General features: G+C 37.0%; 1 protein-coding gene across 1 annotated transcript in view; it reads left to right on the top strand.

The window, feature by feature from the left end:
- Positions 1-22,161, top strand: part of mlip (muscular LMNA-interacting protein) — a 69,646-nt gene extending 47,485 nt beyond the window's left edge. The window contains exons 11-12 of the mRNA XM_059566819.1: positions 1,010-1,129; positions 21,905-22,161. Coding sequence (XP_059422802.1) covers positions 1,010-1,129; positions 21,905-22,102 — 318 coding nt within the window. The 3' untranslated portion in view covers positions 22,103-22,161. The remainder of the gene's footprint in view (positions 1-1,009; positions 1,130-21,904) is intronic.
- The last annotated feature ends 1,540 nt before the right edge of the window (positions 22,162-23,701 follow it).

A 23,701-nucleotide genomic window follows, 5' to 3' on the forward strand; every position in this document is an offset into this window, starting at 1 on the left:
CTTTGTTAAGCAAGGATAGATCATTATGTCAATCCTATGGAGAGATGCTGCCGAGTTCTCTGGCTCCGAGCTCCTTTCAGATAATCCGACACACAGTGGAAATGCGTGCTGTGGTCAGATGAGTCAGCTTGTTACAGTTTGTTTTGGGGGGGGGGGAATACAGACATGTGCCAAAGACAAAGGGGACCATATACACTTCTGTCTGTTCCCACAGGATGGGTGATTTGCATATGTGTGAAAGTACCATTGAGGCTGAAGTATTTATTTGGATTGTACAGTGGCATTTGCCATGAAAATTGCATGTTTTCCAGGGAAATTTGTGACCATTAGAGTGAGACACTGCTAGGCTTCATTCTGCAAGTACATCGACAGCATGGTTCATAGATACAGCATGAATGTGCTTGACTGACCTGCATTCCAGATCTATTTCTTTTGTTACCTTAAACTGTTGAAGCTGCAGTCTTGTATAGAGAGAGACCAGGCAAAAAATCCACTTGCAAAACTGCAGCAATTAATCTCCTCAGTTCAGAAATGATTAAATGTTTAATTAAATGGAAAGGTGATGTAAGATTAGAGCCTTTGAGGAAATCCCAGGATTCATGCAATTGAAAGATGTTAAATATCCTTGAATTTAATGCATTTATTGAATTGCTGATAACTGCTGAAGCAGAAGCAGAGGGCAGAGCAAAAAGTTCTAAACATATGCGACCCTGTCTGTGAAATTCAGGCTAAAGTCTCAAAATCTACTTATGAGATAACAAACATCAAAGTTTGATTTCAACCATTAATTTCACTATGATTTCAATCTTTGACATGGCTTTACTCAATCAATATTAAAGATATAAAGATTATATTTTCTCAGAATGTTCTACATCTTTATGAGGGATGATTTTATGTAGAAAACAGTAACTTTAAAAAAGAAAAGTCTTTAGCTGGGTTTTCACATGCAGGGTTACTATGTGTTTGAGATGTTGAACTAATTTTCTGAAATATTTCTTGTTTGTCTCAGACAAAGCCTGGAGTTATTAGACCAGCTATTGCAACATCCAAATTTACAGATGATGAAGAATTCCACCCAAATCCTTTTAAAAGCCATCAAGTGGACAAATCCAGTCATTACCAATACAAGGTACGTTTCTATAAATACTGCAGAGTACTCAACATCAGCCTTTTAGCATATGCTCATGTTATCAAATAAAGAATGAATGTGAAAAAAAACCTTAATGTTGCATATAATTATGGTGTAAAATCTATAACTTGAGCAGTTAGCCGATGCATAAAAAGGGGTTTATATGGGACATACTGTATGCAATGCATAGGCATGCCTCATTAAGGCAGTCATTAAGATTGTAGATTGTAGACAGATAAGTGCAATTTTAAACATTTTAATGGGTTCGTATGCATCTCCTTTTGCTATTAATTTAGTATTAAAGAGAAAAAAAATTAAATCTGTTGCAGCATTCCATTCTTAAAAAAATTAGCAAAACCAAACTGAACTATTTGTTACATTTGTGTTTATTTGCATACGCTTCCTATGTTATTTTGCCAACAGACTTACTAAAGGACTTATGCAAATTAGGTAACAGCATAAACCACAAAAGGAGTGCTGATTACAATATGCAAAATGCATTGTCAGATCTTGTAGGTAGCAGCAGAGGTCACGATCTGTTGTAATATGCAGGCACATGCTGTGGAACCGGTATGGCCAGCACAGGAACGTCCCTATAGTTTGACATACATAAAATTTATGGTAATTTTTGTTTGTTAATAATTAAATAACAATCTGTATATATATGAATAAAGCAAAGTCCAGTTCTTCCATTATCTGTTGGGGGAATATAGCAAGGAAAAGGGAAATCAGTGGGGCAACATTCCATATGTACTTCAGAAGAAATTTAAAGAGTCACTGGAAGTGATTTTTCATAGTAGCTGCTGGGTTGGATCTATTCCCAGTGGGATAAGGAAGTGCAGGGCCATCGCTGGTTGAAAGGTGGTGACGATAATAGGGGCCCACGTCTGAGGGGGGTGGGTGGGGGCGTTACAGTTAATAGGCTGCGCATCGTCACAAAATCTTATCATTTACACATGTTTTTTAGCCTTGCCCATTTAAACATTTAAAAGAGTTTAAAGCATTCAAACACAAGACGTGGAAAAACGCGTTCGGTGTGCATGCAGAGAGCCGCGTCTCACAGACATCAGCACCGAACTGAGCTCTCCTTCGCCTGAATTAACAAAAAACAGTTTAAACAAGCAAACAGAAAAAGACTTGAAAGAGCAGTGTTGGGAACGTTACTTTGGAAATGTAATAGGTTACAGATTAAAAGTTATCCTATTTAAAAATTAATAGTAGTGTAGCTTTCTCAATTACTTTAGTAAAATAATGTAACTGATTACTTTTTGATTACTTTTCTAAATTTCTAATGAATGTTTATTTTCAACTGTTAATCATTTTCAAACATTCACACAATGCAGGGTTAACCTTACAGCAGTGCTCAACACTGTCAGACTTTCACAATCCTTGATCAACTGAATTAAGATGATCACATTTGAACACATCCACCACAAAATCAGAGTTTAGTACTGCCTTTTACATTAATTAGATTGCTTTGAAGTTCAGTGCAGATTTAAAATCATAAGAAAATGTTTACTGATACTGTTATTGAAACCAAATCTTTGCATAAATACAGGAAACACTGCATCTAATAAAAAAATACAAAAAATAGCTGATTAAAAATTATTCCTATTCTATGTGCTAAACTCCTGAAACATTGGTGTCTTTTTAAAACACTGCTGTCTCTTTGTATATGATATGATGATAGTTTTCTCTAAATAAAAAAAATGCTCAGGAAGACAGAGGCTGAAAACACTGCTAGCTTCAGTAGGCCTATGTGTAATAAATGAAACCGCATGTCTGCACCATTAAACTCTACGAGGTGCGGACTGGGAATAAAATTTCAGACTGGGAAATCTCACACTCATACATCCACAACAAATTCTGAAACATGTACAACCCTATTTTTTTGTATGGACTTCACACACACACACATATATATATATATATATATATATATTTTTATTTTTTTATTTTTTATTTTTTTTTTATTTTTTTTTTTAAATCCTTAGGTTGGGGACATGCAAAATAATTAAAAGTTATCTGCTGAACTGCACCTTCACTTCCATTTTTCTTTTCATTCTCTTTATTTTGCCCTGATATCTATTTCTCTCTAGACTTTAATACTCAAGATTTAACAAAACTATACTTTCATCACTACAATATCTTCATAGACAAATCCTAATATTGAACATGATGTCATGCATTTACCTTACAAAAAATTACCATGTTTTGTAACCAAGTAAATTAACTAAGTTTTTTTTTTTGGCAAATTAATTAATATTTGTATTTATTTTTACTACAAATCCCATGGTTAAACTACAGTTAGTGTAGCAAAACCATGGTTAATTCGTGGTAACCATGGCACAGCATACATTAATATTTGCAAGGGTTATGTTGTTGTCTATTAACCGATCCATGATTTATTAGAGATTTAATTATCGAATGGCGGACTCGGAAATAATCGCTTTAGTAAATTCGGCATTAAATTATACAATAAATAATATTTTAATAGCGGGCCAAATCGGCTGCCAGGCCACCGGGAATTGTCCCAGTTCTCCCCGATGTCCAGTCCACCTCTGATTTCCACAGACACGCAGAACATGCAGGATTCATGTATTGTCTTAAGTTTTTGCGCTTAATATTCACAGACACCATATCATGTTTTGATTCAAGTGTACTGTCCTACTTTTGGTTTATTCGTCCAAAATGTGGCATATTCCGTCAACTTTAGGCTAGGAATTCCCTTTTTTATGTCTGGATTCTAAGAACCAGACTTTGTTTTCTACATCGCGGAAATTATAGGGCCGTATGTCTCAGTGCAATTTGGGAAGAAATCAATTAAATCTGTATGTGGATGTGTGTAAATATTCAAATGTAATCCCCTTTGTAATCATTAAAATTTTAATTTCGTAAAGAAAATTCTTAGTAACTGTAACTGATTACAGTTACATTTATTTTGTAATAAATTATGTAACGCTGTTACATGTAACTAGTTACTCCAGAACACTAAGAAAGAGCCCACTGAAGCTCCCATGTGCGGTGTTCAGGGCGCACGCAGAGAGATGTGCCTTTAAGTGCTTGAACACAGAAATTTGCCTCTTCTTGCTCTTGTAATGACAAATACATACATAATTATGTCAAAATACCCGTCTTGGAGAGTATCCTCAAAAAAACTGTCGGTTATGTCTAAAGTGAACAGTGGAGAAAGAAATCGGATGTCTATCATGCATGCATTGTCTCTTAAAGTGCCTGCGCTTAATTTACTAGCTGTTGTCGGTGTCCTTAATGTTAATGCAAATGAAAGAAAGGAAACAACTTACTGCTCTTGACTGAGTTACTTTATAGTTTTAACAAGAATTAATCCACAGTCAATCGAAAAATTACCATATATATATATATATTTTTTTTTTTGTTACTAGTGGGTGCAGGGCACTATTGTTCACTTATGTAAGTGAGTACAGCAAAATAAAATAAAATAAACTGACATACTGTACCCAAAAAAATTCTTTATACAGTGGACTACCAGTAAAAAAAATAAAAATAAAAAATAAATAATTGGGACCAAAAATTATTCAGACACTTTGATCTGATCATGTTTTGTGTAAGTTTTTTTTCTTTAGTTGCATATGCTACCTTTTCGCACCACAGACTGAAAAAAATTAAGCATTGCTTGGTAATTGGTCAACAAAGTATTGATAGTTGTGTCATACTAACAGCTTTCAGAATTTTTGGTTGATTGTAATTAATTACATTCCTTCCTATCAAAGTTATCTGATATTATCAAGATTATATTTTTTCTGACACAGTTTTAACTCTTAGTTCTTGTCATATTTTAGCAACATTTTCTAAACTATAGCAAATAAACTGTGATAATGTCAGAAATGTTGAAGCTGTGTGAATAAATTTTGGTTTGACTGTATATTACATTTTTACAGTAAAGACTATGCAGTGCTATTTTGCATTTAATTATTCGGTTTCTGTACCTGGACACCTACAAACCTGAAAAAAATGTAAACATTTTATAAACAGCACATATAAATAAATAGAACGAACATACAATTTAAAGACTTTCAAATAGGACCCACTTGTACAACCTGCTCCGGGGCCCCGCAAACCCCGGCTACAGCCCTGAGGAAGTGCATGTATCACTAGAATCCAATGTCGTGTGAAATTCCCCACATCAGTACATCTATAAAACCCATAAGAAAAAAAAGATGCTGATAAACCCAACATATGCCTCTAGAAATCTCAAAGAGACCAAGTGTGTTATTTATGGAGGAAACAGACAGCTGTACACTGCTTCCTATAATTCATATGGACATGGTTCTAATTTGGTGTCACAAATTGATATAGCACCCTGTATCAAACTGTTTATAAATGCTGATTAATCCAAGCCACAAAAAAAGGCCTCCAGGTGTTTATATATATATATATTAATCTGCATTGTTAATCCTTTTGATCCTTTTTGATCCTTTTGATCTTTTATTTAAAAAATTCACAAAAATCTAACCTTTCATTGGATAATAAGAATTTTAAATGGGGGGGGGGGGGGGGTATCATTATGGAATAAACTGTGTGATTTTTGCGAATTTTTTAGATAAAAGATCAAAAGGATTAACAATGCAGATTCATTTTCACAGCCTTCTTTGATCATATTTACCAAGGGTGTCTATATTTTTGGCCATGACTGTAGCAAGATTGTGTTCAGTTTTAACTATTTCTTCCATTTTGTATTTTTGGGTAAGAATAATTAGCACTTAATCTGTACTTTCATTTCAACATAAGAAAACAGTTTTGGAATATGCATCTGAAATAGCATGTATTTACAGAGTTTTTATATCGCATAGGGGACATGGATGCATTTAAACTGCAGATACAGATGTATAAATGGGCCTAATGTTTTGCTTTTAACATAAAATGTTAAATTTTTTAAAACTTTGAACATATACTGTTATGGCGTGTCCCGGACAGAACACCGGCATGACAGGACAAAAAAAAACACACATTATAAACGAAGAAGTTGTTGCATCCAGTGGGAACATAATTACTAATTATACTGACTTATACTGTCCTTTTGCATGCTGCGTTGCATATCGCGCCATGTAAGCATAAAACCATGTCTGCATTTGTGATCTGAGAAATGACAAACAACAAGTGCTACTCTACACTGCTCTAAATTCGTGTTTGAATCATCAGTGACAAATCCTTTACATATGTAAACCTACTTACATACCGTGAGTCAGAAGCACCAGACTGTCCTTGCAAAGAGTGAGGAATGGCCTACGGCTTGAGTGAGCAGCAGCCAGCGGCTATAACGATGAATGGCCGGCGTATTCAATGAAGAAATGGCAGGGGGTGGCGGTATTCACATGTGATGACCCCAGGATTGGCTCCGCTTTGTCCACAGTGAAAGCCGATCCTGCGATCCACAGTGCGAAGTTGATGTATTTCCTCGGCGACCAGCATGGATCAGCTCTAGGCATGACAAAGTGGATATCATGCTCTTTTGGAAGGCCATACATAGTAGTTTCTCTTTCACAATGAAACACACAGCTTCTCTACAAAATGGCACTAGCGGCAACAGAGAGAATAAAAGGTACGCCTTCTTTATTTGCGTGAACCTTTGGGCAGCGTTTTGCAAATCTTCCCACATAGTGACGTAGAGATGTGAGGGCATGTTTAAACAAGCCATTTTAGGGGGAGTGGACAAGTCTTAACTTTTATAAAGAATATCCCTTTGGATTTGAGATTTTAGTCTTTGCAACTTTACAGATCTACTTTATGCACCAAGAGCTTGTAACACTCCAAAGAGAAAGGAATATTTTTAATCACATCATATGACCCCTTTCTTGTATAGAGCAGGAGATGTTTGAGGGTGGCGAAGAAGCTGAGGCTGAGTCTCCTCAATCCTCCTGCCCTGCGTATGTGAAGATGTTAGAGGTTATGGATCGCGCCACGGCAAAGTTGAACTTGCCATGGAAGCATGCCAGCAAAGTGACGCTGCGAGGTCATCTCGACGAGCGTTATTTGTCTGACCATAGCCCTCCAGCCCAGGTGAGCCTTCCATTCTTGCCTGATTTACATGCAGAAATTGAGAAAGAATGGAAGAGCCCGTTTTCTTCTCGCATCCATCGGTTTCAGCATAGGAGTTATGCCAATATCGAGGCAATGCGCGAAAACGGCTATGAGAGGATGCCCCCTGTGGAAGAGACGCTAGCTAGCTATCTCTCTGTGGGGGAAACATCCTCTCTTAAATCTCCCTCTTTGCCATCTAAGCCCCTCCAGTTTACATCCCGCTTAAATGGCAGAGCATACGCAGCAGCAGGTCAGCTGCTGAAGGACCTGACCTGCTGAAGGACCTGGATGAAGGCAAGGGCCTTTCAGCTGATCAGGTCGCCGAGCTGACCACAGACCTCTCTCTTCGTGCTACCAAGCAGGCCGCCTCTACCATAGGTATGTCTATGGCGGCCATGGTGGTAACGGAGAGACATCTGTGGGTGAACCTGGCAGACATCGGGAGAAAAGAAAGGGGCTTTCTTCTCGATGCTCTGGTCTCGCCTTCCGAACTTTTCGGTACCTCCATTGAGACAGTGGTCGAGAAGTTCAGGGAGGCAAGGGCGTGCTCAGCTGCCTTTAAATCCTTCATTCCACGAAGGTCCAGGTCCGAGCCCGAACAATATAGGGGTCCTGGCCCGTCTCGATCTGAGGATCAAAGACAGGCGCAGAAGGCTAGTGTTGCGGCTCGCGCTCCTCCCCCGCCGACAGGTAAGGGTAAGAGGAATCGTGGGTCACGAGGAGGTAAGCAGGACCTGAGGGATGTGATTCAGACGAGGCAGCCTAATTCCCCTGTAACCACCAGCTCTCCACCTAATTGAGGTTAGGTGGGGAATTTCTTGAATAACAGTCTCCTATGCTGGACTTATGATGTTTTGGATGGTTTTATGTTCACAGAACGACCACCTTACTGATGGTCTGGACTAAAAGGAGGCGCCCCTTGGGGGGGCTCCGATACAGGAGGGTGGGTAAGTAAAATTGTAACCCTTTCTGTATGTACTTGTGTATTAAATTGCTGGTGATTATGTGTCTACAAAAAAAAAAAAAAAAACAATTCTGTGAGTTTCCTTTACAGTGCTCCGGTATTAGGTGGCCGAGGTCACAGGCTTCTGCGGGAGCTCGCTTATCATCAAAGCTGGTTCAGCACTGCAGGGAATTTCATGGATGTCCGGCCAGGTCACCCTACGGGGCCTCCTGGCCGCTTAAGTCTCTCAACGGTGGTCCCAGGGAGAACTCCTCTCGCTGAGAGCAGTCACATTCCTGGGCATCTTAATATGGGAACAGACATCTTGTTGAGGCAGAGGCCGAGGCCCAGGGAATCTCGGCTTCACACTGAGGTGATGAAGCAGAGTTGTAGGGGTTGGCCAGACTCGGGTGGATCTGTTGTGACTCAAGAGAGCATTGCGCTGTCCCCTCTGGCTTCCTCTGACTCATCCAGCTCCAATGGGGCTGGACGCCATTGTACAGACATGACCGAGCCTTCATCTGTACGTTTTTTCCCCCGATTGCTCTGCACCCGGGAGTTCTGGAGAGAGTGCGCCAGGACGGTTTTGGCTGCTGTTAGTAGCCCCGTTCTGGCCAGGTACGATTCCTGGGCCTGATTTCTCTTTTTTGATGGTACTCCATGGGAGGTTCTTGTCAGGAGAGATCTCCTCTCGCAGGCGGAGGGTACGCCCCCGCATGGAGCTTAGAGGCTGTAGGTATTATCTTTGAAAAGGCACTCGTAGCTTCTGGGTGTTTCTCATGGTAGTTAGCAGCATTCCCCTTTTCCAAGAAGGGTCGCCTATGAACCCGCTACTCTAGATTCGGAGTTCTCCTCTCATATGAGACAGAGTTCTCTGTTTTTTTCCCCCAGAGCGCTCAGATGGGGTTGATGACTTTCAAAAAAAATACTGTTTTGAGATGCACCATTCCATTTGTGAGAGGCTCGATCAGAGTGCCACGAAAGCCCCTCCTTTGAACAGTATTTCAAAATCCATGTTATGGTAAGTGTACATGCGAGGTCTTTGTGCACTTTCTGAAATCCACACTGTGGTAAGTTCGCACGCTAGTGCTCTGCGTTCTTTCTTAAATCCTTTATGGTGAGGGCTTCGCGCGGTTGCTTCGTGCCCTTTCTTGAGTTGGTAAAAGCCCCGTTCATCTTGAGCGCCACTCCACTCATGTATCCTCGGATACCCATCTAAACAGGGTATTGCTGCTAGGGATCTGTTGAGACAGAATTTTTCAGCAAGCTTGTGCGAGAGCAAGCGGTTAACCCTGTGTGACAGGCGAGACCTTGTATAAATACTGGGTTCTTAGCCATATCCCTTTAAAGGAATCCTTCTTGATTCCATGCCTTGAGCTCCACCCTGGGTCGAGGCCCTAACAGGTAAGTTGGGTATGTAGCCTAGGCCTCTGGCCGTAAGGGATAATGTCACGGACAGCCGTCTAAACGTCCCAGGGGCAACTCCCATGGAAATGGTAGAGTTTGGTAGAGTGTTTGCCATGGTTCTGGCCTGCACTCCCCTCAGCATGGCGGCATGGGTATACTGTTCCCCATAGCGACCCCTAGAGGACACAGTTCAAAGTTCCCTTGAAAGGGAACGTCTCAGGTTACGAATGTAACCTTGGTTCCCTGAGTAGGGAACGAGACACTGCGTCCTCTAACTTCCTAAGCCATGCGTCGGACGCAAACTTCAGACGAAGAAGTAAATGACTTGCTCTCCGGGCGCTTATTTATAGTCGCGCCGGTAGTGACGTCAGAGGCTGTCGCCGGCCAGCACGTTGGCGTTTTTTCATTGTATGCTTCAGACACGGGTCACGATGAGGTGTTCCCCATAGCGACCCCTAGAGGACGCAGTTCTCATTCGTAACCTTAGACGATCTGCACCTAGATGATTACATTCGTAACCTGAGACGATCTGCAGAAAAACGGTACTCTTTGTGTAATATAGATGTATCAGAGTAAAAGTATACATTTTAATTAGGAAATGTAGTGGAGTAAAAGTTGGCTGAAATATAAAAACTCAAATAGAGTACAGATATTCCCAAAAAATACTTAAGTACTGTAACAAAATATTTTTTACTTTGTTACATTACACCACTGGCCACATATCAGCCAAGAGCAAAGAAATATACCACACTGGACATTTTCTGGGCCACAAATCTTCATATATTATTTATAGAGTCCTCTTGGCTTATCTAAGCTTGTTAACAAGCAAAATCACAGAAGGAAAGAAGAGAACAAAATAAGAGACAAACAGGAACTCAAGAACTACTACTGACTGCAGCAGCCTTAGATGAAATCAGCTGAAGATAAAATACATTAAAACTCTATAGATCAGAGCTAATGAAGACCAGTTAATGGAAAAACCCGTCACAATAATGGTGACTTCAAATGAAACAAACATTAAATTTAAACCCCTTTTAATTATCAATAAGATAATAATCAATAATAACTTCTGTAGACCTCTAACAGAAATAAAGTCAGTCTGGTTAGTAATAAGTGATGCTGTTTGTTGAGTTGTTTAATCCTCCTCTGCTGAGATCTTCAGAGATTTAATTTTTTTTTCCTTCAGTTGATTTAATCTAAAACTGTAGCCACAGTCAGTTATAGTTCTTGAGTTTCTGTTTGTCTCTTTATTCTGTTCTCTAATTTCCTTCACTGATTTTGCTTGTTAGCTTAGACAAGCTCTTATAAACAATATATGAAGATTTTGTGGCTCAGGTGAGGTCCAGTGTGATATATTTCTTTGCTCTTGGCTGACATGTGGCACTGCTATGGCCTGCTTTTGGCCCAGATGTTTATAAAAATACACATTTTAAAATTGTACCTCCATAATAAAGACCCATTTCGAATGTTTATGTGCTTTTCTTCTCTTTCTGCTCCCAGTCGCTGTGGTGGAGTATTGTTCTTTTACTTTCCAACATTTCAGAAATAAATATGTATGAAAATTATACCGAAGTACAACATTACCTTACAGTGTTCGGGAGTGCACAAAAAGGGGTTAAACACAGAATTGTAAATAGATTTCTTCTCATAGACTCAGAGATGTGGATTCAGATGGCAATTAAATCACTGCACAACCTTGATAGGTAATTTGGCTAGGGAATTTTTATGGGGGTGGTGTGAGAAAAACACAGACATCCTGGATTCGGATGGCATTAAACTCTCCAACTACCCACTGTAAATGGTGAAAATCATTTACGTCCAAGTGAGAAACAATTACTGTTCGAATAGGGCTTTAGATAGAGCTTGCACTCAGGCGGCTGTGCAGCAGCATCACACATTGTGTGAAATGCTATATCCCACAATGCAATGCAGCACAAAGTCTAAATACGAATACACATTTAAATTTAAACCAAAAATGAAAGGCTCATTCAGAAGCGCTGTGTGCACTTTGACATTTGCTGATCTCTGTAAACACTATCCCATTATGAACTGTGCCTTAATTTTCTATCATTGTTCACCTTTCATTTCCCAGCAGTGATGATAAAACAACAATCAGAGCTCTCTAGTAACAAATGTGTGTATGTCACTCTTCCCGAACGCAAGCTTTTAAAATCCGTCTGTGGTCGAGGATGCGGGTGTTTTGACACCTTAAACACTGTGTTTATCTCTTAACAGGCTTTTTATACAATCGCAAGCAGTAAAAGTCATCAAGATTTGTCACAAAATTATTGTCTTTGAAGGATACTACAGAAAAAACATTAGATGCATCTATTTCACTCTCTGACATGCAAACGTCTCCAGGCTCTCCTTGACATTTAAAAACAACGTGAGGCATATTTGACATTCATGGCTCATTTAATTTCCTCTGGAAAGGCGTAGGTATGCCTTTTGACAAATTTGCTCAATAATGCTTCTATTGTGAAATCCAGAAGCCCCAGTGAATGTTTCATTCAGTGGAATTCTTATTGTTGCCCACATATTTCACATGTAGTTTTGCCTGTGGAGAGAGAGAGAGAAGGTTGAAAAAACATAAACAGCTGTGCTTCTGTAAGCTAGGATGATTTATAATTATAATTATTATTATAATTTTATTTTAATCATTGTACATATAAAAGGTCAATTTTTACTGTGTCCCTCCACCCTTAATAACTTTAACCGAATCTTATGAAGGCGCTGACACCTAGACACCCCCGTCTTAGGCCAGATTTACTAACAGCTTGTGCCATCGCAAACTGTCTTTTGGCTTTAAAATAGTACTGTCAGGATTTACTAAAGACGCGCAGTGAAGAATTTGAGCTGAAAAGGTGTGGACACAGTTATTTTTGTGCCTGACCTCATTGAATATGCATTTTTAGAAGTTCCCTTTCAGATGGAAACTTTATGGGGTGAGAGTATTAAAATTAATCATGCAATGTGATTTACTAATGTTTGCCCTCGTCAAATTACTGATATTTGCATTATTATTTAATGCCCAAAATACACATCTTAAAATATTTAGCACCTCTGACGTAAATGTATCACCTGTACCTGATGAGCATTGGCTCGATACAATAATTTGTGTTGCACTTGGAATATTGCATTGATCGATATGTAAATGAGATGTTGCGTCTTTATTCTTTAATTTGCGTGTTGTCAGTAAATCACCCACAGAAATTCCCACACGCATCAGTTTTGGAATTGCGCTCTCATGCTAATTTGCATTTTGTTTTTCTTAATTATTCACTATGTATGTAGGTATACAATTGTATATACTCTGTTATGCTCCAATAATTAATTGCCTGTAAAAAAAATCCTCATCCTGTAATCACAATCAACTGGAACAGAATATTCATGAAAATACAGTGATCCACAGGTGTGGGAATCTAGATGATTGGCAAATATAAGTGAGCCAATCTGTTAACACATTCACAGTAAGGTCGGATGGAGATTGTCTGTCAGAAAGCTGAGATGTCGGTCATTGATTTATAACCTCTAGCACTGTCAGTACCATGGGGTAAAATGCAATGCCTCTGAATGGTTGAAAAGTTGCATTGTGGTATATTATATATATATATATATATATATATATATATATATATATATATATATATATATATATACACTAAGTAGATAGCCTAAAGGCCCTTTTTACCGCCGCGGCGGCGGTACCCTGTAAAGTTATCAAACAAGCGCATCACAGCACATTTTCGCAAATAGACGTCAGTTTTGCCTCGCTGATGTGTTACATTGGAAGGCTTCTGTCACGGAAAATGAAAGAAAAATACTATAGTTAAAATATTTAATATGTAATATTCACAGATGAAAGTTTGGTACTTATGAAGTTAGAAGTGAGTTATTAAAACGAATTCAAGCAGGATAAATGTCAAGCCTGTGCCTGAGTCTGTGCTTATATTTTCTCTAAGCTACATGGTATTATTTTATTTTAGATATTAGATATTAGACATATTTTAAAATAGTAGATATATTTTAGATTTGATACATTTAAAAGGTGTGCAGTATTATTTATATTAAATGAATTATGTGTTATATTATTCAAAATAAATTGTGGTTTACTTTGCATCGGAGCATTAAAAGTGGTAGCCTATTTTAAGGGGGTAGGCTACATGGATTAATACGCAATGTCAATATTTTCATATTTTATGCCTATATTTTAATTTATATTTTAAAATTCCTTTAATAAAACAACATGCATTTTTGCTATTCGTTCTGTCCTTTATTTTGACAGATTTTCTTGGGAAAAAGACATTTGTCTGTAAACTGATTACAAAATTGTTGCATGTTTAAACGTGAAGCGCTGTATAATTTCGTTCACATTATTTATGCCTAATTAGCCTAAAACAAGAAAGAATAAATTGAACCTGCACGATTTAGCTAAATCTTTGAAACTCTAGAATGGATGGATTAATAAACCGTCCTCACGATTAAACTCAAGTTCTATTCATTTCTCTCATCAACAAAATGCACACAATGTAAAAAAAGAGCTTCATTAACTGACAACATAAGTGATTTTAAAGGGAGCCTTCTTTACTTGCTTTTAGTGCTGGGCGATAGCATATGGCCTAAAAAAAAAGTCCGATTTATGATTTAAATCTATTTTAAAATCAATATTCAAATGACAAAGAAATTTTTCAAAACAAGTTTTAATATAGTTATAAACTTATAACTGAGACAATATGATAAAAAACTGTAATGTTATTACCTTAATGCTGGAAAGACCTTTATTTTATTTTATTATTATTTATTTTTTGTAAATACTAGCCCATCAGCTGTGCAAATTTTGTTTGTGAGGAAAATAACAGTACATTTTTGTATTTATTTTTGTTTATTTTATCTAAACAGATCGAATAATTTCTTCAAGATTTCAAAATCAAATAGCCTACTGATAATGTAGCACTGTAAAATTACATTTGTTTGAATGCATTATTGCTAAAGCGATTGCGTGTGAATGTGCTTTATCTGTTTAAATCATGCTTTAACCCGAAAATAATCAGTAAAAGAAACAGACAAACTCATATAGCCTTTAACATCCCGCTCGACTATTGCAGTCATTATAACCTGATCACGCCATAGCTAAATATGTTTAACATGAATTCTTGCTGAATTTGCGGGCTGTTGGCATGAATTGTACTTGTGATGGAGGTTCCAGTCAGAATCACACCGCTCAGCTCATCCTTTATTCGGCGGCGTGTCTCTGTCAGACTGATGGGAGAGGGTTGAGCCACTCTGAACTACGGGAGCCTGAGTAGGTGGATGTTGAAAACCGATTTTCATTCAAACAAACCGATGTAAATTACAAATTTGAGTTAATTGATAAAATCGATTTATCACCCAGCCCAAATTGCTTTCATATTATTTAATGAAAAAAAAATGCAGCTGCATTTAAATGCAGGTGTGTAAAATATGTGCAAGATTTGCACTGCATGTGTGATGGTAGATGTGCAGCTTTTATTCTTATTTATTTTATCTTCATTACAAATCTTGTTTGGTTTCATTTTGGATAATTGCATGTAAAAAATAATTTTCGTTGTAATGCAAAATGTGAATTAATATTCAAATTGCAAGTATTTGTGCAAAAATTATAAATTCGCATTAATGACAGGGCGCATTAATATTCAACATTCAACAATCTGTGAATGTTGCATTTCTCTGTCGGAGAGAGCCAGCACTGTGAATTTCATCTTGCAGCAGACAAGAAAACATTTGTTTATTAATAAATAATATTAAAATGTCTCCTTTTTCACAATTATTATTCTACTTCTGCATGTGCTTTGTGGCAAACTTAATGCATGTGCTTGAGTGCGGAATATTTTAAGATTTGATTATGTAAATTTAATATAAACCTCTGATTAGTTGAATATAACAAATGAACAACTAGAACTAGAACTCATAAGACACTGTCCATATGAAAGAGCAGTTCACACCTTTATCTCGACCTCCACAAGCCACACATAACTAACCCCAAAAACCCAACCCCCTCCAGCTGAACAGAATTCGGTCTGTGTTTTGGCTCTGAGGAACAGTGTGTTACTGGGCTGAAACATGCCTGCACTCAGCAGCACTACTCTTTGTATTCATTATATTCTAGCAGCCCATATTATTATTTTCACAAGACCATAATGATAATAACAAATCATCAATTAATAATTAATCATTATTTTACGAAAATCATTGTTATTTGTGATCGTGGATGTTTGCGGAAGGCTTTAAGACCAAGCGGAATCCTCTGTTCCCGCCTCACAGCACGCGGGACTCCGCCTCACAGACGCAGCTTCACTGTCTGCGGTTTGACTTTACTGAATCAGATTGAGGCGAATACAACTTATTGATCATGAGCCCAACATTTAGCAAGCAGGAAAATATTCATTCTACCTGAAGGAAGACGTATTTCATTGAGCTAATGCTGTTAAATAGAGAGAGAGAGAGAGAGAGAGAGAGAGAGAGAGAGAGAGAGAGAACCAGTCTAGGGCTATTAAACTTGGAGCTCATTATATTGAAGTACAAATCCAAACACCAGAAACGTTATGCATTTTATGAATAATGAAATGTTATGAAAAGTATGCATTTTATTTATTCACATGCAGTATGGTTGTTGGTTTTTAGCAGTTAAAACCTATTTTTAAACTTGAATTTAAATACTTTTAAACTAACTTTAAAATATCAAGGAGTTTATAAATTAAAAAGGATAAAATGTCACAGTGCATGTTAAATAGCCTAAATGAACTTGTGTTAATAATATAATTAGAACTAACAATATAATTTGATTTTTTTTTACATGAAAAACTCCTGTATAAAATGGGACAGCAACCTTTATATCAAACATTTTTAAATCATCCACAGCTGAGTAAAGGAGAGGGGGATCTGCGCCTGAGCGCGTGAAGTGATTGTGATGAACGGTCAATTTCAGATGCAATGAAAAAAAAAATAGCCTAGATTAGGCCATGCAGGCTCTGCTCTCAAGTATATAAAACTTATAATTACTGTTAACCCAGAGTAACAAATTTTAAGGGATTAATCACCTTTTTTCATTTTCTGAATGTTTTCTTTCTTTCTTTATTTTAAAACACGCTAAAAAATATATATGAGTCGTGTATAGGTTTCATTTTAATGTATTAATCACCTATTTTCGTTTGCTGCATGTTTTTTTAAAATATATAATTCATGTATAAATTGCATTTTATTACATTTAGAAATAATAACGGCTGGCCTAATAATGTTATCATGTACAAACAGGATATATTTATTTCCCTTCACTTTACAACAAATACTTTAAATTTAACAAATATAACAGAACAAAACAAGAATTAAAAATATAGAATTCTAATGGATAAATATAATTGCAGTATATAATAATATAGGCTTAGCTATAAACAAACAAAAGATATAGCACACACCACCGCTCTATCCCGCAGGTGTCTGCCGAGTTTGGGGCTTGTGGCTTTAAAGCCCTAGGAGGAGAAGCGTTTAGAATTTTTAGTCTCAGAAAAATAATAAGAAGGAGAAGTTTAAATAGCATAACAGTATGTTGGCTTTGCCAAGCCAACATAATAATAAAAATAAGAAGTTTAAATAGCATAACAGTATGTTGGCTTGTTGCCAAGCCAACATAATAATTTAAAGCTAAGCATAAGGTAAGGTTGGGCTTTCTCATTCTCTCACTCTCACATAAGGCATAATTAAAAAATGCAAAGTGTTAGTAGTTTGAAAAAAATCCAGAATAAAAACAAAGTTAATAATAATTATTGCTAAATGCTGGACCGTTCCCATTTCGCTCTGCATATGGAACCTGAAGATTTTTTTAAAACCAAGAATGAACCGAAATGAAAATGAAATGAAAACATTTAGCTTTTTATCCATATATATATATATATATATATATATATATATATATATATATATATATACACACATACATGGGCCTTATATTTATTTACTGTTTAATAACAATAGCATGCATATGATCCTTCGTGTAAAGGTCTTCTTTTAATTTTTGGTGAGTAGACTGTAGCCTAAGACTATCTTACGTTTTAAAATTATTTTTTTTAAAGACGTGACAATGTTATATCATAATTTTATTGTTGTTTTACTTCTTCCTTTTATCTCATTTTACAATTACATTCATTTCGCAATCCGTCCCTTTGCGCCACCTGGCGGTAGTTCCGTGAATGATTTTAACACGCGACTGAATTACACGCGTCGGTAAAGCCCAATTAGGCTGTCTACCTACTGTATATATATATATACCAAAATATTTTTTTTTTTTGACTGAATGGACGACTTTTAAATGAAATTGTTAATGTAAAGCACTACTCCTCTGGCTATTCTGCTGGGACACTTTTCATGTTTCTGAGGTGCACTAATAATCTTATTGTTTGATTGATTAAACACTTTCATAAGTAAGATGTAAATGGTCGTTTTCTACCATGAATTTAGCCTTTAAATTGAACTCACTGGTGGAAGGGTCCAGTTTGTGTAAGAATTCAATCAAAGCACCCAATGCTGTGGTTGGCTAATATTTTGCATATGAAATGAGGCCTACATGGAGAATTCTCTGAATTTTTTTTTTATTTTTGTGAAAAGTGTTGATTGTAGCATCATACCTACTGCATCATACATGCAGATTGTAGCATCATACATATTCAGAGTTACTCTTGTTGCATCAAAGGTTGCATCACTGTAGCCGGACACAGTCATGTCTACTCAGCACACAATGTAATGATCTCCTTTTTTTTCATCTTGACAAATACACTGTAAACAAAATAAAAGACTTGATGAACAGTATTAACAAAGTCATTGTATAATGGGAATTTTGTTGAAAATACAAAGATCAAATCACTGACAAGATTGATTGCTTTCTGTATATAAAATAATTACAATATATAGAACATTTAGATTTTCAATTGAATGACCCCATTAACTAATTTTGTCATTAATGTAATGAACTTTAACATTATACCTTTTAAATGACACATTTTGGGGCAACTGTACATTGGTTCCAAAAAGCGTTTGTGGATGGAAATTTGTAAACTAACTTATGAACTAATCTTAGAAGAGCGCATTGTGTGCAAAGAAAATTCTGCCCTCTTTGTTGTGTTGTTTGGGCTGCAAAGATAAATAACATTAATATTCTCTAACTATCATACAGTACAGCAAAATGGTTGATTTGTTCAAGGTTTTCATCCAAAGAAAACTCCAAGGCTTTTTTTCGGAAGGGGTATTTATTTTGTGTACAGCTTATCAACACTCATTTTATGACTTTGTACTATATATTTGGAGGTGGTCTGCTTTATTCTCTAGGAAATAAATCACCTCAACAAATGATGGGGCTCATTAAATTTGTAAATGAGTTTATGAAAGCTATTTGCTCACAGATTAAAGTTGTCAATGTGACAACTTAACTAGACAAGCTATGTGCGCATTCATGTTTGTGTTGTTGACCGCTGTTAATCTAGGCATGTGCCTGCACTTTATTTACATAGACTGACATTAGTAACAGAAGTCATGAGTATGCTTTACTTTAAGCTACTTTCCTGCCTGATCTGACCCATAAACATCGCATTCATTGACAGTGTCAGATTTAGTCAGGTTGATTCAGTAATATAGGCCCGGTTTCACAGATGGGGCTTATCTTAAGCCAGGACTAGGCCTTAGTAAAATTAAGATATTTAAGCAGCTTTTACAAAAATGCCTTAGAACAAAACGTTACAGGTGTGAATCTTGACAAAGAACAATGACACTGACAGAGCAAGATATTTTCAGTTGAGACATCTCAAACCTGCATTTTAGTCTGGGACTATCTTAAGCCTTGTCTGTGAAACCGGGGTTGGTTAAATTAACATTTATATGTTTTTTTCTTTTTTTTTCTTTAAAACATTCTAACACTTGTACTCTATTCATTTTTTAACTTCTTGTTTTCTTTTAAAAAGACATCTAATACTAGCTTTGTTCTTTTCTTTTTCTATTCTATCTACTTTTCTTCTTTTTGATAAATAAATATGTACTTGTAATTGTGTCATGAAAAGCTGTCACTATCAGAGCCCCATTCGACCTGGAGGAGCTCAACTCTCTGAATGATTCTGTAGTTAAGATGTGATTTCATTATACCTTTGATGGCTTGGATGATATGTGACAAGAGGGAGTCTAATAGACAGCAGGTAAATTGGTAGCTGTAATGAATGATGAGATGGATAGGTAGGGATAAGGGTGATTTATAGCCTATGAGACAGCTCAATAGCACTGTTTTCATTTAGATACAGTAATATCTAACTATTTGAAGTAGCTGAACAACATTCAAAGAATAACGTGTTAATGTCATATAAGAGAACTGAATTAGACAGAGAAACGTAATCAAATCAAATTCTAATAAGGTTTTATGTCTGCTTTGCTGTAATCATTCCCTTGGCTGGACCCATGAGATTTTATTTCTATTGATAAATCATTCTCATCCTAAAAAATATAAAAAATAAATAAATAATAATAATTCACATAATGGAAAAACTTTCCTCATTAATAGTACATCCAGTTATTAATTATCCATTACTGAAGAGTGTTTAAAGGTCACGTTTTTCGTGTTTTTTTTAAGCTTTGATTGTGTTTACAGTGTACAATATAACGTGTTGATGTTTTGCGTGTAAAAAAACAGTATTTTTCACACAATTCACTTATCTGTATACAGCAGTTTTCACTGTCATAAAAACGGGCCGATGTCTTCCTTGTTCTATAAAGTCCCTCCTTCAGAAACACGTAACGAGTTCTGATTGTGCCAGCGGTTCATGTGTTGTGATTCGACATCAGCTTAGTGCACGCTGCCCTCCTGGAAACGCGATTGGTCTAGTTTTGGACTAGTTTTGAGAAGCAAATGGGCAGGATTTGTTTTGAAAACCTGGCAATCCTGATCTGTACGCACATGTTGGAGATGTACTTCGAATCACAGAACGCCTTTACTGATGAGATGGGCATGGAAATCGAATTCGATTTTTTTGCACAGCCCTAACATGTAGTTATCAAAGCTAAACAGCATTGCCCTTTGTGTAATAAGTTACAGAAACTGTTAAATGCACCAACTTAAATAATAAAATACACTTACTGGTTGTGGTCCATAAACAACGCCTTATCCAGACAAAGAGGGAACTGCTCCATCTTTCAAGAATAATCTTTGAGCGAATCCGGCATTAAACTGATTGAGATTGAGGAAGCTGTCCTCAGCAAAATTTGCTGCACAGAGTTTTGCATGTGGATTATAATTTTCGGGAACCGAGTTAAACATGAATTGTAACCATTAATCTCTAAGTATACAGCGTCCCTGGGAAGCCCAAACAAAGGTGATTGGACATGGCGACAAACGCACTCTACAAACGCAACTCTTCCTCTTCTCCGTCGGAGCGCAACAACACCACGCCCCATTTTTTGTGTATTCATGTGGGTGGAGGTTAGTCAAAAAACGGTTTTAGTGATGTCATTCCTGCAGGAAGTAGAGGGATGTAGTCCGAACTGGTCGTTCGATATAGGCAAATTCTGTTAAACAAAATATCTCGCTTTGCATTGAACTTTGAGCTTTAGAATTTTACAGATATTATTTATACTCTAACAAAAAGATTACACACTAACTAAAGTTTGAAACATGGGATTACGAAAAACAGGACCTTTAATATTAAGTTCTGATGAATATGGTGGTCCTTTGCTGCTGTTGGTATTCTAAGGCCACTAGAGAGTGAGATATTGAGCGGTTAGCTTCTCTCTCAGATTGTCTGAAGCTGATTATTAAGTGTTTGTGGTTAGACTCAGTATGAGTGATGAAGAGTGTTTATCTCCACCCTGGCTGAAGTTTCTTTCTTTTAAAAGGTTAGGAGGCAAACCTTTTTTCTTTGTGTGTGTGTGTGTGTGTATTTGCAGGCTTCTGGTTTTATCCTTGAATCTGTCAGAATTATCCCACTTCTGTTTATTTATTTATATATTTTTTGTAGAGAGTGCAATACACTTTACCATGGTACCACCATAGTAACACATTCTGTCATTATAGGTGATCAACTCATCCTGTATTCACACATATTATCTCGTTAGTAAAATCACTTAAGATCAATATGTGTGTATCATCCTCGTGACATTGTATTATTGCTGTACATGCTGAATTTGGGAGTTGGGGGTCTGTGTTATTAAAAACTCTAAAATAGGCCTCTTTTTCTTTTTGCAATATATTTTTTTGCCACTCCTTCTGATTCTGAGAAATGTGAGGATTTGTGAGACCATTATGGTTTAAAGGATTGACACTTGGCTCGCATTTCATTAGTAACCAGCGCATGTGTTTTCAGTTTGTTAGCAGTGCACACTGCGATGAAACCCAAGCAGATGGTAGAGGAGCTTCAGATGGGCAGCCAGCGCGTGGAGAGGGGCTTCCTTCAGAACCACATGGAGACTACAAGACAAGGCTTGCATCTCTGATCACGCAGACCAGGATCTTCAGACAAGATGTTCCCACCTCCCTGAAACCCCAGGAGACACACATGTGATGCTTACAAGAGAGCCTGATCTGATCGTAACTGTGACTGCACATTAAAAAGCCTATTAAAGGCAATGATGTTAAAATGATGTTTGCTTACAAACTCAAGGCCAGGTTCATCCCAAAATCAAAAGTAAGAAATATTAATGGTTCTATACAACAGGCTGTTATTCATTTTTCTTTCTTTCTTTCTTTCTTTCTTTCTTTCTTTCTTTCTTTCTTTCTTTCTTTCTTTCTTTCTTTCTTTCTTTCTTTCCTTTGCTGTGAAATGTGACCAGCTGATAACTGGTTTTATACCATTCACCCAATAAGAGCATTAGATTTGACGTAATTATCAGTGCACTTTTATGTACAATCGTGCAGTCATATAGTGATGTCCACATCACATTTACACAATCACAGTGACTTTGACATAATGTGGCCTTTTCAATAATAAATATATGGCATGTCTGAGACACTTCTCTGTAATGACAAAAATTCTAATTCATAATAAAACAGTGTCTATGATAATATTCATGTCTAGGTTATGTGAGTTTTAACATCTGTCTGACATGTCTTCTTTCTCAAAGCACTCAACTCTAAAATACTCTTCCTTGCAAAACCTTCAAAGATATTTCATGTGTTGTTTTTTTTCACAACTAATTTTCACTTAGAGCATAAATAGGTCTGAAATTTGATTACTTATGCCATTTACTGCAGATACACAGATTTGTCAAAAGCTCCATTAATAGTGCCTGAACAAAATCAATACTGGCCCTGTCAATACTTGTCTGTCCTGTTTTAATACTGTTCCAGGATTTAAGCATTCACAATTTCTAATATAATATGATGGAACACGATTTTGAAACTCCGCAACAAATTCTGACTTCAATTTTATTCTTTAACTCAACAAACATTGACAGACTGATTCCATTTTGAATTCGGATACATCTTAACGTTCCAAGATGCCACCAAAACCAGTGAAAACGACACAGAAACAAGTCAAACCTACCGTTTGTCTTGACCTGGAGAGGCTGCGGCAAATGCTAAATCCAATAAAGCTAATAGCGAAGAAGTCAGGTGTTAGCCAAGATTCACTAGAGACAATATTCGGACTTTGCTGTGCAATTTGATGGATTGCTCCAGGCGATCAACGGAGTGCAGTGCGAACTTAAAGCTCTCACAACACGGGTAACAGAAGCTGAGGATCGAATAGGCACTCAAGAAGATAAGAAGTCTCAGAGTTGCAAACACAGAATGCAAAATTGAAAACTTGCCATAGAATCTTTTTCATTAAAAGTCAATGATCTGGAAAATCGCAGTCGTCGGTCCAATCTATGATTAGTGGGACTTTCAGAAAAAATCGAGGGGAAGGATATGTGTGCCTTTTTAGATGAAGTGAAGTGAAGTGACATTCAGCCAAGTATGGTGACCCATACTCAGAATTTGTGCTCTGCATTTAACCCATCCGAAATGCACACACACAGAGCAGTGAACACACACACACACACACACACTGTGAGCACATACCCGGAGCAGTGGGCAGCCATTTATGCTGCGGCGCCCGGGGAGCAGTTGGGGGTTCGATGCCTTGCTCAAGGGCACCTAAGTCGTGGTATTGATGCCCTTC

This window comes from Carassius carassius, chromosome 14, assembly GCF_963082965.1.
Source record: "Carassius carassius chromosome 14, fCarCar2.1, whole genome shotgun sequence".
Lineage (NCBI taxonomy): Eukaryota > Metazoa > Chordata > Actinopteri > Cypriniformes > Cyprinidae > Carassius > Carassius carassius.